General features: G+C 39.6%; 1 protein-coding gene across 1 annotated transcript; it reads left to right on the top strand.

Annotated features, from left to right (window-relative positions):
• Positions 1-305: 305 nt before the first annotated feature.
• On the top strand, positions 306-13,905 carry LOC109032526 (protein decapentaplegic). The gene is made up of 3 exons (XM_019044709.2): positions 306-804; positions 4,194-4,481; positions 9,697-13,905. Exons 1-3 carry the CDS (start codon positions 774-776, stop codon positions 10,518-10,520), a joined length of 1,143 nt encoding a protein of 380 aa, XP_018900254.2. The 5' UTR covers positions 306-773; the 3' UTR covers positions 10,521-13,905.
• Positions 13,906-14,443: the final 538 nt, after the last annotated feature.

Genomic DNA, 14,443 nt, shown 5'->3' with positions numbered 1-14,443 from the left:
AGTCTGAAAAATTGGAAGAAAAATTTAAAATTTTCCAAATAAATTCGTATTTTATCAGAGGAAATTCGGCAACGCCCGAAGGCCCATACGGCGTTTTTCCCTTGCGCGGCAGCATAGATACAGAAGATTTTTCGGCCGTGCACGAGAGCATAGAATCCCGAACGGCGCGAGCAGATGAGGGGAGTCAAGTTTTGCAAGACGGACCCACGTGGCCCCTCGAAACGGGGTGCCAAACGACGGAGAGGAGCCATGCGGCCTGGATTTTCACTTTCGGAGCCAAGCAGTCTGCGAGCGCCTCGGCTCCAGAGCCAGGAATCGGGGGGTATCCCAGGAAGCGGGCTGCCCGATTCCTCCCCCACTCCGCTCCTACCCCTCCGCCAACCCTCTTGGGATTTGCCGGACCGGTCAACCACGCACGTGCTCTTGCGGTGCCTTCGAGGGCGGGGGTGGCGGCAAGGGGGTAATTAAGGAGCCAAACTGTCTGACAGTAGTGACAATCCTAGCGTCGGCCTGTCTAGTTCTTTTGGCGATCCTCGGCACCGCGACTTCGGCCTCTCTTCCCAGAAACCTTTTTCTCCGTCTTCTACGGTTTTTTTTCTCCGTGTCAGTGTTGTTTATCTTCTCCTCGTGCAGGACGTGTTGGTTTTGATGGACTCTCAGAATTCCGAACAGTTTTTCGTGTGTTTTTGCTCTCTTCTGACAAGTGTTGTGCCGTATTTCTTGTCTCTTCTGACAAGTGTTGTGCCGTATTTCTTGATGTTGTGTGTTTTGTGATGTTCAAGGCTTCCCGCTTTCCAGTTCAAAGTGAGTACTGTCGAATTTTTAATTTTACTCATGTTTATTCTTGGTTTATTTGTTATCGGATGGTGTTATAAATGGGCCACATTTTGCAATAAGGAATCATTACTTCTTGTTCATTTTAGGAACAACATACATGCCATTGATTTCCCTATGGATAAAGCAGCTTTTGGATTGCATTTTGCAAAAAGGAACCAAGAGCATTGCAATGTTGCTAAGATTGTGTAACTTCTTTTGTCTGGAAGAAAAACCTGATTATCTACAAAATTTTTCTATTTTACTCGCTAAAACTTGTAAACTTAAGACAAAAATATCCACGTAAATGTCATATTTTTGCTCGATTACTGTAGTCTTATGGAAAGGGTAAAGTTGCACAATCTTAGCATCACGGCGATTCTTCCTTTTGCGATTCTTCCAGTTCCTTTTTGCGAAATGCAATCCTTTTATGGAAGAGCTTGAGATAGTGGTTCCTTCTTGCAAAATGTAATCCAAATATAGCCGACCACCCTATTTTCCAAATACCTACCGATACTATCTGCCTACTCTGTACTAGTGAAAACGAGTTTTAAGGCTAGCCATGGCGTGATTGGTGCACACATAGGATTATACCGCGCTTTCACATGTTTCCCTCTTGTTTTAACCTGATCATCAGTAACTTCATTTATATCGATGGCTAAAGTGCGAAACCATCTACCTCCGTTTACGACGTTGCAGACTTCCGGTCACACTTTATTCTTTCTTTGGAAAACTATATAGTCAATTTAATTTCCTTGAAAAGTCCGTGATTTTTCTTCTCCATTAGCAGAATATTCTGTAGATATTTCAAGCGATATAGTTAACTTGTTTTCCAACGAAAAAATAAAATAGGAGCAGAGATACTGAAACACCGCAATGGGGACACGTGATTTCGTACTCTAGCCATCGATATGAATTGCAGCATTTACAATTTGATCGATTTTATTTTCCTATCCCAGAGGACCTCGTCATCTTATCAAAACTAAAACGCGCGCTGACAGTGATAAATTAAAAATTTTCAGATTTTCTCGGGTTTGTAGCGAAAAACTGCGGTGATAACGTAAAAGTACGATAAAAGAGAATGAGAATTTGCATGGATCCAACCCGTTTAAGTACAGTTTATCTAAAAGGAAAGCCTCGTTGCAGGAAAAAATGCGAGCTGTAAAAAAGTACGGCTGCAGTCGCGATCGCAATTTCGTACCCCTTTCGGCACCAATCTCTTAGTTTCTAAAAATCTGGAGGGGGGAGTAGGAATACCATGTGAAAGTACGTGAAAGATTGTTTGGAAGTGTGCATTATGAATGGCTTATAGCATCGGCATCAGGCCCCAAGAAGCGTAAATGAGTGCGATTTGCCGCTTTACTGGCGAAACTTAACAACTCGGGCGCGTCCACTCAGTTCTCTACTCACTGTTGCTAAACTCTTTAATATGGGCTAGAAGATAAAATATTGAAAAATTAGAAAAGAGGGACACTTTATGCTGTATCCTGAAAATTTTGTAACTTCGTGTTTGATGATGATATTTGACGTTTAAGGTGATTCGACGGTTGCCATTTTGTGTGTCAGAGCGACGTACGATACATCGCATCGATTCGTACCACAATTTCAGCTACTTTTCATGTTTTTTTTTAATTTTAAGATCGCACTTCTGTTGTCATGAGACTAAAGAATTCATGTACTAAATTTGACAAAGAAACTCGACGTAATAAAGGCAGGGGTTTTTAAGAGGAAAAATAGCGCATTCGATACTTATATCGAAACTGCATTCGAATGCGATATTTTTCCTCTGAAAAAACCCCGCCTTTAATACCTTGAATTTCTTTGTCAAATTTAGTACATGAATTCTTTAGTCTCATTACAGCAGAAATGCGAGAAAAATGACGAGTAGCTGAAAAAATGGAACCAATCGATGCGACATATCGCATGTCGTTTTGGCACAAAATATAGTGTCCGTCGAATCACCTTAAGTCCCGTATCAATCAACACAAACTATAACAAATCTCCATAACCAAACGTACGTCATCGAGAATAACTCCCCCCTCCGCCCATTCTTTTTGGATCCATTTTTTTTTTTTTTTTCAATATTTTCACCAAAACTTACTAAAAATTTCGATGAACTTGAGCTTAGCTTTCTCCAATTTTTAAATTGTTTTACACAGTGTTGAGCCTGCTTTCTTACCGTACAACGTGTGGTGTTGATTAACTCTTTGAATAGATCCCGTATCAATCGACACAAAACTATAACAAATCTCCATTCACGAAAATACCAGCTTGTGGCATCGCCAATTTTCTCACGTTATTTTATTTTAAACCAAACTTTATTTGCTCAAGGGGTTTTTCAGGGAAGGGGGGACTCGAACAGCCCGTAAGTCTTAAAGTATTTTTCAAAATAAAGAAGAATGTTATTTTTTCTTCTTTCCTTGGACCAACAGTTACGTTATTTCATTAGTTTTTGATTGGCCATGAAGTGATCTGTTCCGGGGTCGTCCATAAATTACGTCACACTCTTATGGGGCGGAATTTTCAAGGAGAGAAAAGGGTACAGCATTACGTGACACATGACATCACACTCCAAGCTGTTTTTGAAAGTTATAACAATAACTCTGCTTTTCCTCCATGTAAATGTATGTGAAACAATCGATTCTTGTTGAGGTAGCTTGCCTCTCCTAAAATCGATATTCTTAAAATGGATTTAAATGGAGGAGAAATAGAGTTGCCAACTTCCAAATCGATATTGGTCACACTAGAAAGATAATCTTGAATTTGAGTCAGTGTATCAAAAAAAGTTCGTCTTATTTGTAGAAAAACATGATACGTGTAAACATGTAGATTTGAAATTCTTGTTTGATGTGTACTACCCTGCCATGCTAAGGAAGAACGCCGTATGAACCTTCAGGCGTTGCCAAATCTCCTTTGATTAAGCACGAATTTCCTGGTAAACTTATGAATATTTTCCTCCCAATTTTTCAGATAATTTTCTTCGTAATTTAACATAGAGTTCCTGAAAATTTCAGGGAAAAATATTCATAAATTTTCTTAAAAATGAGCTTTTTACCGAAGGAAATTTGGCAACTCTCGAATGTTCATACGGCGTTTTTCCTTAGCACGGCAGTACCGTGCTAAGGAAGAACGCCGTGTGAACCTTCATGCGTTGCCAAATTTCCTTTTCTCCCTATTTTTCAAATGATTTTATTTGCAATTTCACCTACAACTCCTGAAAATTTCAAAGAAAAATATTCATATCTCTCCTTAAAAATAAGCATTTTATCGAAGGAAATTTGGCAACTCTCAAACGTTCTTACGGCGTTTTTCCTCAGCACGGCAGAGTAGGAAAATGAAACAATAAGCTCATGCTCATGGGTTTGGTTGGTGTGTTTCAGGCGCTTTCACCATGGAGTGGATCCTTGTGTTTTTGTTCTCGTCGTTGGTGATTCCGGAAATTTCCGGCTCCGTGGACCCCGAGCTGGCGAAATCGATCGAATCGAACCTGCTGCTCCTGTTGCGGATGCCATCGCGACCTGCCGTGGACCGACGGAAGGCATTTATCCCGCCGCACATGCTGGAACTTTACCGGAAACAGGCCAACTCTGAGTATGAGACTGTGAATCTACCGCTCCCTGGTCAGCACACCCTTTCCGCCAATACGGTCACGTCGTTTTTCCATACAGGTAATTTATTCAAATCACTCTTAATACACACTTAAAAACTAATATTACTGTATTTATTATTTTATTCAGACTTTAAAATGAAAGCCGGGCCATAAGATTGCGCTAACCGCAACCATGGAGACTTAAACGGAAGACTAGAAAAACAAGCGTACCATAAGTGGATAAATTCTCACTATACAAATGGGCATAAATTCCTACAGTTTACACCTTCAGCCAATTTTTGCCTCTTCTTTCCTTCTTCTTCTTTCCTTCCTCTTCGTCTTCTTTCCTTTAGCTTCTTCCTATTTTTCCTTCTTCTTTTTCTCCTTTCCTTTCCTTATTCTTCTTATTCTCCTTCTTCTTCTTCTCCTTCTTCTCCTTCTTCTCCTTCTTCTCCTATCCTTCTTCTTCTTTCCTCCTCTCCCTCTCTTTCTTCTTCTCCTTCTCTTTCCCCTTCTCTTTCTTCTTCTCTTTCTTCTCCTCCTTTTTTTCTCCTTTTTCTTTTCATTCTCCTTCTTGATCTATACTGGTTTCTACTTATTGTTTTTCTTTCTTTTCTTCAATTTCCTTCATCTTTTTATTATTATTTTGCTCTTTCTCTCTTGTTATATTTTTCTTCATTTGATCTCTATTCTTCTCTCCTTCTCTATCCCCCTCTCCTTCTTCCTCCTCTTCTCCTTCATTGAGTTCTAAAAAAAAATAAATAAATAAAAAAATGAAAAAAATACACACCTACTATTCTATTCGGGAATGTAAAATTGTAGTCGAGGCCATTAAATTACAAACCGCGAATCTAGGAGACTTCTTCCTCACAACTTCCTATGAAAAATAGGCTCTCTTCATTTTAGGAATATGCAAGCCTTCGTATATAGTGGTAATATTTCATGCATTGGTTGACTTTTGGTGCCGTTCTAATCCAGAAACTTCCATAAAAGCATTCAGATGAAAGAGCTGAGAATTATAAATGAGGGTGAATGGGGGTTGGAATTACTCGCGTATAAACCCCGATTATGCAACGAAACGATACATGCGCGAATATACCTTCCGTATCCAGTGCCTGGGAAATCACGTGCGAGATTCGGGATCACTAATTTGGAATTTTGTATACGTGCATTTGTAAAGATCGGGGCTCTGTAGCAAGTTTGAATTTATACCGGGTTTTCATACTTCATTGATGATTAGATAACTGAAGTGATAGTAACATAAGGGCATAACAGTAAACAGTGAAGTTGTATTAAAATTTCACACGTTAATTATATGAAACCGAGAAAATATGTTTTTTTTTTTTTTTTTAATTTCGGGGTTTCAAAATTTGAGGTGAAATGACGTTTTCTTTCATACTACAAGGGGCGAGGGTAGATATGCTCACTGAATCTTTGCTTGATACCCGTCGTGTCCAACTTGTTGCATCTTGAAAATTTGAAGGCGCTTTACTTACAGCAGATGTTCCACAGTTGCTTCAGCTTAACCGCTATTTCTCGTGATATTCACATATTATTTTTTGCTGCGAAAAGAAAAATGAAGCAGATTTTCAATACAGAAAGTTTGTATAATTTTACACTCTTTTATAGAGCTATCATAGTTTACGTCCCTCTAATATTATGGCAATCTGTGGAGCGCTAAGACGGCGAGTCAGAATGCCTTAATAAGCCGACGAGAATTGATCGTATTCGATACATCAAACAGGTGAGATTGTATCGATATAGATTTGGTTCAACATGTAAACATAGCCTCAAAAGTCAATCGAGTAATCTGAGAGAACGGGCTTTTTGTGATAGATGTTTTATTCTTATGGGTACAAAATGGCAATAAAAAGTAAAATTGTAAGGAATTTTCTCATTTTCATCTTCTCCGACTTAAATACTAAAATTTTTGTTTGAGGTTATACTCTATTGTTTGAAACCAAGCGATGTATCGAACCACTATCGAATACGATTTATAGAACCGTTTGCTATGCATACCAGTGGCGTGGCGTGAATTGCGATACATCGATTGTTATGCCATTTAAACCTATGGTAAAGAATCGATTATCAAGGTGTTCGCTGCGAACACCCTGTTTATCGATCCTTTTCCATAGGTTTAAATGGCAAAACAATCGATTTACCGCAATTCACGCCACGCCACTGATGCATACAAGAACATGTTTTAAAGTGCGACAGTTGGCACAATTATTTCAGTTTGTCACTTGCAGCGGTTAAACGGTAGAAAATATGTTATTAATACATTTCATACCGAGTAGCAACAAATCAGCAGATTCCCTCTGTGTTCGAGTTTAAATGGTTCAATGTCGCTTGAAGTTAAAGCCAACTTGCGGTAACGGCGCACATTGCTGATCGGATCAACTCAAAGTTCCTTCATTTTATCGGGTATGCAATTTGATCCCCGGGGAGTTAAAATAGTTGCTCGTGGTGCCTGCATCGGCGTGGCGCGCACGCACGGCCCACCGGCAGTTGCCACTGGGACATAAATTAATGGATTTACTCGAGCTTCCTTCAGCACGTTGTCGGATTCATCAGGATTAATTCGTTTTTTTTTGTTTTTTTTTTTTTTTCACATGTTGTGCGTCGAGGAAACTTTTTTTCTCGTAGGGAAGCAGCTCTCTCAGCGCGTGCATCGAGACCACCTGACACTGGAAAAAAAAAAACACATTGGATCTAGAGTCCAGACTCTTAAAAACATCGACAGAAAAAGTACTCTTGATTCAATCAGACTCTAGCTTAAATCAAGAACCAAGCCTCTTAATTTAAGCGAATTTCGTTTTCATTCAAGAAAAAATACTCTTGATTCAATCGGATTCAAAGATCGGTCAATGTTTTCAAGAGTCTGGACTCTAGAATCCAATGTGTTTTTTTTTCCAGTGTATTTTATGTGCTGAGATGATCCTGAGTGTACTTCTTTGCGCTGTAGGAAAACACTGTAGAGCATTCGAATGTTGCCAACTTTCATGTGATAAAATTCTCTACAAAACTTTTAGAGTTTCTTGTTTGAATTTTTCAATAGATTTTTATTCTAAATTCTCTCTCTAACGTATCCAAAAATTACATGAAACTAGGGGGTACGCCCCCTGACCGTTTCGCACCTCAAAACTTATGCATTATGCGTTACTCTTACGATTTTATGTCATAGAGTATATGATACGCGTCCTATTCAGTTTCCGCGACACGCTTATTTTTCTATGCCTCCGTTTAAGTCTCCGTTGAAAATGAATGGATTTTGATTGTTGCGATTCGCGATTCAGTTTCTCAGCTGTCACGTTCCGGGCAGTCATTGATACTGTCGGTCTGGGTACATTCGAGGTTTATGGGAGGTTGATTTGAATCACCCCCAGCAAAAGTGAGTCAGCGTGACGTCAGACTATGTTTCATAAACTACCCTGAGTCAGACTTTAACCAGGGACACCACCCCCGAGAAAAGTCACAAAACTAAAATGAGATAAGGAGTTAGATGGAAATCGGATCTATAAACTATTGGGTGAATCGGATTGAGGCCCATTGAATCGCTCAGTTACAAAAGGACTTAAGCGCTAGACATAAAAATACGAAAAAAAAAACAGTAGAAACTGCATGTACCAACCCGTTTAAAATCGCTAAAAAAATGGTATGTTGTTTTATCATCTAGGATGTGAAAAATGTGTCTGGTGATCCTAAGATGCAGCCTTGATTGCCCACGCAGTTGAATTTGCATTCACAGGATGTAAAGTCAACTGCGAGGGCAGTAAAGGCAGTATCTTGGGATCACCAGACACATTTTTAGCATGTTAGGTGCTAAAACAGCATATTATTTTTTCCAGTCAATGGAGATCAATTCATAGAGATCATAGCGAATTTCCAGGAAAATTTCAGAATATTTCTATTTCGATTTTTCTGATGATTTCGTTTGTAGCTTGAGCTGTAGACTATAAAAATTTTGCGATTAAATAATTCATCGCTTTAATATTTTAGAGCTCTGAGATTTAGAAGGGGTCAATTAAAACGGTTATTACCATTTTTCTCGAATTCTTATTTTTTACGCTTGAGCCCTTCTGTAACTGACCGATTCAATTAAGCGCGCTCATCTCGTCTTTCCTCTCTTATTCTATCCCTGTCTTTTCATGTTTCTGCCCTTTCATCCCGATTCGTCCCAATCCTTAACGCAGTTCTTTATTCACGGCAATATAGATTTTTGTGATTTTCAATGAAATTAGGGGTGCGCCCCCTGACTACTTTACAGTCTAACCCTTTGCGTCGCGCTTCAGGTCTTATGCATTATGCGTTACGAATTATTACTTTTGTATTGTTATATTAGAGAATACGATATGTTTGATTTCTCTCCAATATGAACATTAAATCGGAAAGAATTCTGCAAAATTTTAACTTAACGAAGAAATCTCTCATCCAAAAACATGGAGTATGATGTGATCCACCGCAGTTGTGCATACAACGTGGTTTCTTCCACCTCGGTCTCCTCTGTGTTTTACATTGAGCAACCAGTGCAAATATGCGTAATCCTGATTGATAAAACCGAGTTGGAAGAAACCACTGTTCGCACTATACTGCGGTGGATGACATCATGCACCTTGTGTTTTGCTGAGCGATTTCTCCGGAAATATTGGACTTGAAAATTTGGCATTTGTACACATTCTTATTACTCTCGTTACTCTGATAATTTTAAGCCATCGGAACGCAATTCTGTAACTAGCGCGATTCGCTGTCTCCCAATTGAAGGAACGTAGCTAAAATGCATAGTTCCAAAATTTTCATTTGCAAAATGCATTTTTACTGGATAACTATTGGGCTTACCAAACTAAAAATTCAACTGATTTTTCTCCAGACTGCACTTCAAAATCAGCGAAATTTTAAAAAAAAGTTGCTTAGATATAAAAAATTGAATTTTTCGAGTCGACTCGCAACCTTTGAATTGAGTCGCATTCCTTTGTGTGGGAAAAGACGAAGTGACCAATCGCCCACCGTAAATGCATCCATGCAATTCCCTCAGCCCGAAACCTGCGAAAATGCTTTACGCCGATCATTAAAATAGGATGAAACAATGAACCATTGTAAGTAAAATGCATTGGATGAAATTGTATGTAAGAATGAAGTATTGCCCATCTGCGAATCGCGGCATTTTTAAAGCATTCTTTTTACGCTCAGAATCAATTGTTTACAGCTGTTTAATTATAATTAATTAATTGTTTACAGTTTACTGAGCCAACCTTCACCAGCATCCCACTAAAAAACTGAATTTTGATTTGTTTCAGGTGATCCAGCCGACTCCCAAACCAGCGATCCCTCGAAAGGGAGCCTCAACTTCGACATCTCAACGCTACCCAGCACAGAGGGCATCACAGCGGCCGAGCTACGGTTGACTATCTCCGCAACCGGAGGCCCTGGTCCGCACTACCAGACGATCCGGGTGCACGACGTCATCCAACCGGGAATCTCCGGAAAGAAACAGCCGATCCTCCGACTCCTGGACACGAAGCAAGTGGACGTGAGCCGCTCCAACGGCGTGAGCCTGGACATCCTCCCGGCCGTCGAGGGCTGGCGCGCCGGCAAACCCAACTTCGGGATCGTCGTCGAAGTCCGCACCCGTAAGGAGCCCGCGGTGCGCATGCGCAGATCCACGGAGACCGAAGCCGACTGGCGGGAAGCGCAACCCGTGCTCTTTGTCTACTCGGACGACGGACAGAACAAGAAACGTCGGATAGAAGATCTTCTGTCTCGGCGATCCCGATCGACGGAGCGCGCCAAGGGTGGCAAGCGAAGAGACCTTTGCAAGCGGCGCCCGATGCGCATCGACTTCAGCGACGTGGGATGGTCGGACTGGATCGTAGCCCCGGCCGGGTACGACGCCTACTTCTGCGACGGCGAGTGCCCTTTCCCGCTCCCGGAGCACATGAACACGACGAACCATGCGACGATCCAGACGCTGGTCAACTCGGTGAAGCCGAACCTCATGCCGAAGCCCTGCTGCGCGCCCACCTCCCTGGAGCCCATCTCCATGCTCTACCTGGACAACAACGGGAAGACCGTGCTCAAGACCTACGCGGACATGGTCGTCACCGGGTGCGGTTGCATTTGATCCTGATTCTTGGCTCGTCTGTCGAGAACCCTCAAACGCTGTCGATCTAGGGTGATGTCGTGGTAGCTCACTTGGGTCTACTCACGAACTCAATGTAAGGTAGCTCAATACTGCCATGCTAAGGAAGAACGCCGTATGAGCCATCAGGCGTTGCCAAATTTCCCTTGATAAACACGAATTTTCTGGAAAATTTATGAATATTTTTCTTCCAACTTTTCAGATAATTTTGTTCGTAATGTCACCTAAAGCGCCTGAAACTTTCGAAGCAAAATTTTCATAACTTTCCTACAGATTGAACATTTTATCGAAGGAAATTTGGCAACTCTCGAATGTTTATACGGCGTTCTTCCTTAGCACGGCAGAATAGGTAGATAATGATTATTTAATACACGGAGAAAAAAACTTCGGGCGTTGGACCCGAAGTTGAGGTCATATGGATCTCTGAAGTTTTCGGATCGCGCATCCGAAAACTTGAGGTTGACCTGCCGAAGTTTGGGTCAGACATCTGGAGTACTTCGATATATACCGAAGGTTTCGGGTCACACATCTGAAGTACTCTGGTACATACCGAGGCGCCTCGATGTCTGACCCGAACTTCGGCAGCCCGACCTCAAGTTTTCGGATGCGTGATCAGAAACTTCAGAGATCCGTATGACCTCAACTTCGGGTCCTATGCACGAAGTTTTTTTCACCGTGTATGATGGTCGCGTATCACGGTCGGACTACATGTTGTTCAAAGTAAGTCCTGCTCATGCAACTATTAACGTCCTGTATTTCTGGAATTCCAACGTATGCGGTTTTTTTAATTATTCTTTTTTAAAAATGAAAAAGATTTACTCTTGTTTTTTGTAATGCTGATTGCTCTACTTTTTAACATAGCCCCAAACTATCAGTAGTTCTACTTACATCATGCCCGCATTGACAGCGTTATAGACTAAGTTTTAAACTGCTCCAAGGCTGTGATATTACCTCCCCTTCCCTCCCAACCCCTCTCTCCCACCCCTCCTCTCTTTGTACAGTGTACATACTTCTAGACGCCTGGTATGAAGTTGATGATTTCAAATTCTAAAACCTCTCCCTATCATTTGAATTTGACAATAATCGTGTAATTTTAAGTGTTGTTGACCATTTCATTCGAAAAATTGAATGAGAAATTTTAAAGAATCCCAACCTACTAGTCCAAGTTAGGTAAATTAGCCCCGTGATTTTTCACAACAGAATTTGAACTATGCATGGACAAATAATTCTTCATGGGTATTGAGAACAAGCCTATAGTGTCAAGTAGCACTGGTTGCATCAAATTGCAATCGCATAGTGAAATTATTTCTCTGTTTTGGTGTGATGCGTATGTTGCCTATTCACTAATTGAAGGGGCTCACCTTCTTGTGATGCATTGAAATTATATTTAATAAGATGCAATATTTTTTGCATTGCAAATTGCCTACCTCCCCCACGCGTAGCACTCATTTTTTTTGATCGTTCAAACTTTGCATTTCCTGACCTTAAATAATGTGAAAGTATCTCAATTGTATGGAATAAAAAAAAATTGCTAATTCATTTAATCAAACTGCAAAATTCAGTATATCATATTGAAAGGTAACTCTGAGCTGTCTACGTTTTTGTTAAGGTAATTATTTGACGTATTTTAATGCATCTCAAATCCCCATGTTAGTTTTTACGTACATAAGACCCTTAAAAGTTCCTTTATAGTTCATAATTGTATAAATGTATGATAATTCATTGTAAAAAAAATGTATCATTTGTAACAAAACAGTCTGCAAGTTGGAAGGATAGGTAAGTGTCTACTGCAATGAAATAACGTGCGGCTTAAGTGTTTTTTCTTTCCTCTTTCCGTCACCCAAATCAACTCTTCAGTCGATGTGGACGAGACCGGAATGAAAGCCAACATTTCTTGTTCCAAGCTTCTGTTAATTATTCTGTTTTCATTTTTTTTCTTTTTTGCATCATCACAGTTTGAATGTCAAATTCAAGTCTTCAATCCATCTTATATTGATTGGCAATCACATCAGTAGCGTGACGTGAATTGCGATATATCGATTGTTATGCCATTTAAACCTATGGCAAAGAATCGATTATTAAGGTGTTCGCTGCGAACACCCTATTTATCGATCCTTTTTCATAGGTTTAAATGACATAACAATCGATATATCGTAATTCACGCCAAGCCACTGAATCACATGTAAAGAGAGACTCGCACGGGATTTATGTTCTATTTATAAAAAAGGGGATTTTAATTTTAAGATAATTCTTCTCCCCCCCCCCCCTCTTTCAAAGATAATTAAAATTGTAAATGATACAATATTTAACTCGAGCTTTTAGAAAATAAAGGTAGTTATTTTTCATCTACTACGCCTCGATTGATCTTAAGGTGAGTCGATGGACGCCATATTTTGTGTCAGAACGGCATGCGATATATCGCATAAATTGGTTCCATTTTTTCAGCTACTCGTCATTTTTCTCCAATTTTGAGATCGCAATTCTGTTTTCAGGAGACTAAAGCACTCACTTACCAATTTTAACAAAGAAATTCAACGTAATAAAGGCGTGGTTTTTAAGAGAGAAAATATCGCATTCGAAACTGATATCGAAACTGCACGCGAATGCGATATTTTCTCTCTAAAAAAACCACGCCTTCATTACGTTGAATTTCTTTGTTAAAATTGGTAAATGAGTGTTTTAGTCTCCTGACAACAGAATTGCGATCTCAAAATTGGAGAAAAATGACGAGTAGCTGAAAAAATGGAACCAATTTATGCGATATATCGCATGCCGTTCTGACACAAAATATGGCGTCCATCGAATCACCTTAAGTTTTGAAGGTGCAAAATGCACATTTTTGTAACGACCTGTTAAACTAAAAGTTTTGAATATCAAGCTTACCTTAATATTAAGAATGTTTCGTGTATACTTACTTCGGAAATAACCAAAATGGTAGTCAGTCACTCGGAATTATGAAAAAGTTCAGTAATGGGAGGACTGCCTACTAAGTAAAAAAAAATGTGTCACTCTTTTCTTTAGCATTTTTATGATGACATTTCTCTGTATAAAAAAATCCTCTGCAACTGCTGAAGTAGTCTTTCATTAAGTCAGCAGTAAGGATAATTGCTCGTTTTTGGGAACAAATTTTGCGGAGCGCTTGGAATTATTAGAAATTTTATTTTAGCAGATTGTATGCTGCCTGACTTTTTTATTTGCTTGCTATGTATAAATTGTAAATGCCCCTTTGGGTTGCACAGAATGTTTAGTCTGTAAATTAAAGTATTTGTTTCTTTCTCTGTATAGTTAGTTTTGTAAATTTGATGACATTGTTGAAAAATTGTTGCGAGAATAAAATTATGAAAGCCGATGGCTGAGCATCACAAAATTGAATTTTTTCATTTATATCACACATACAAAATTATCTCAACTACTACCTACATAAATTCAAATAGCCACCCAATAGTAATTGGATATCTCAGTTCGAAAACAATTCAACTTGGGTTTTTTACGATGTTTTCTTTTGTGTGAGTGTGTGTAGAAACGCTTTTTTCCTGGCTGTTACGCAGCTTATGTCGTCCCCTGAAAAATTTCAGTTTTCCGAGATAGGTCGTTTTCGTACTGAGACATTCAATTTTAATACAATCGATCGATCGCATTTTTGCATCAAAATTGCAGCTGTACTCACTGAGCATTTTAACCGGGATGAAAGTTGCGGACTTTTGCTGTATTATTTTTTATTTATTAATGAAAAAAAGGAAACCCCGCCAAAGAAAGGAATGAAATCGAAAAAAAAGCATGTTTAATAAGGAGGAAAATTGAGAGGGAAAATAAACGAACAAGAGAATGAGTACAAAATAGGGATGATAAACGACAAAAGGACAAAGGCTAATGACGAAATTCTTGATAATTTGGCAACGCTGGAT

This window comes from Bemisia tabaci, chromosome 8, assembly GCF_918797505.1.
Source record: "Bemisia tabaci chromosome 8, PGI_BMITA_v3".
Classification (NCBI taxonomy): Eukaryota; Metazoa; Arthropoda; class Insecta; order Hemiptera; family Aleyrodidae; genus Bemisia; species Bemisia tabaci.
This window is presented reverse-complemented; position numbering and strand designations above follow the sequence as displayed.

Coding starts and splice junctions, on each gene's coding strand:
- LOC109032526 (XM_019044709.2), top strand. CDS start 774: ATGTTCAAGGCTTCCCGCTTTCCAGTTCAAA. Junction 805..4,193: donor TTCCCGCTTTCCAGTTCAAA/GTGAGTACTGTC, acceptor GGTGTGTTTCAG/GCGCTTTCACCATGGAGTGG. Junction 4,482..9,696: donor CACGTCGTTTTTCCATACAG/GTAATTTATTCA, acceptor GATTTGTTTCAG/GTGATCCAGCCGACTCCCAA.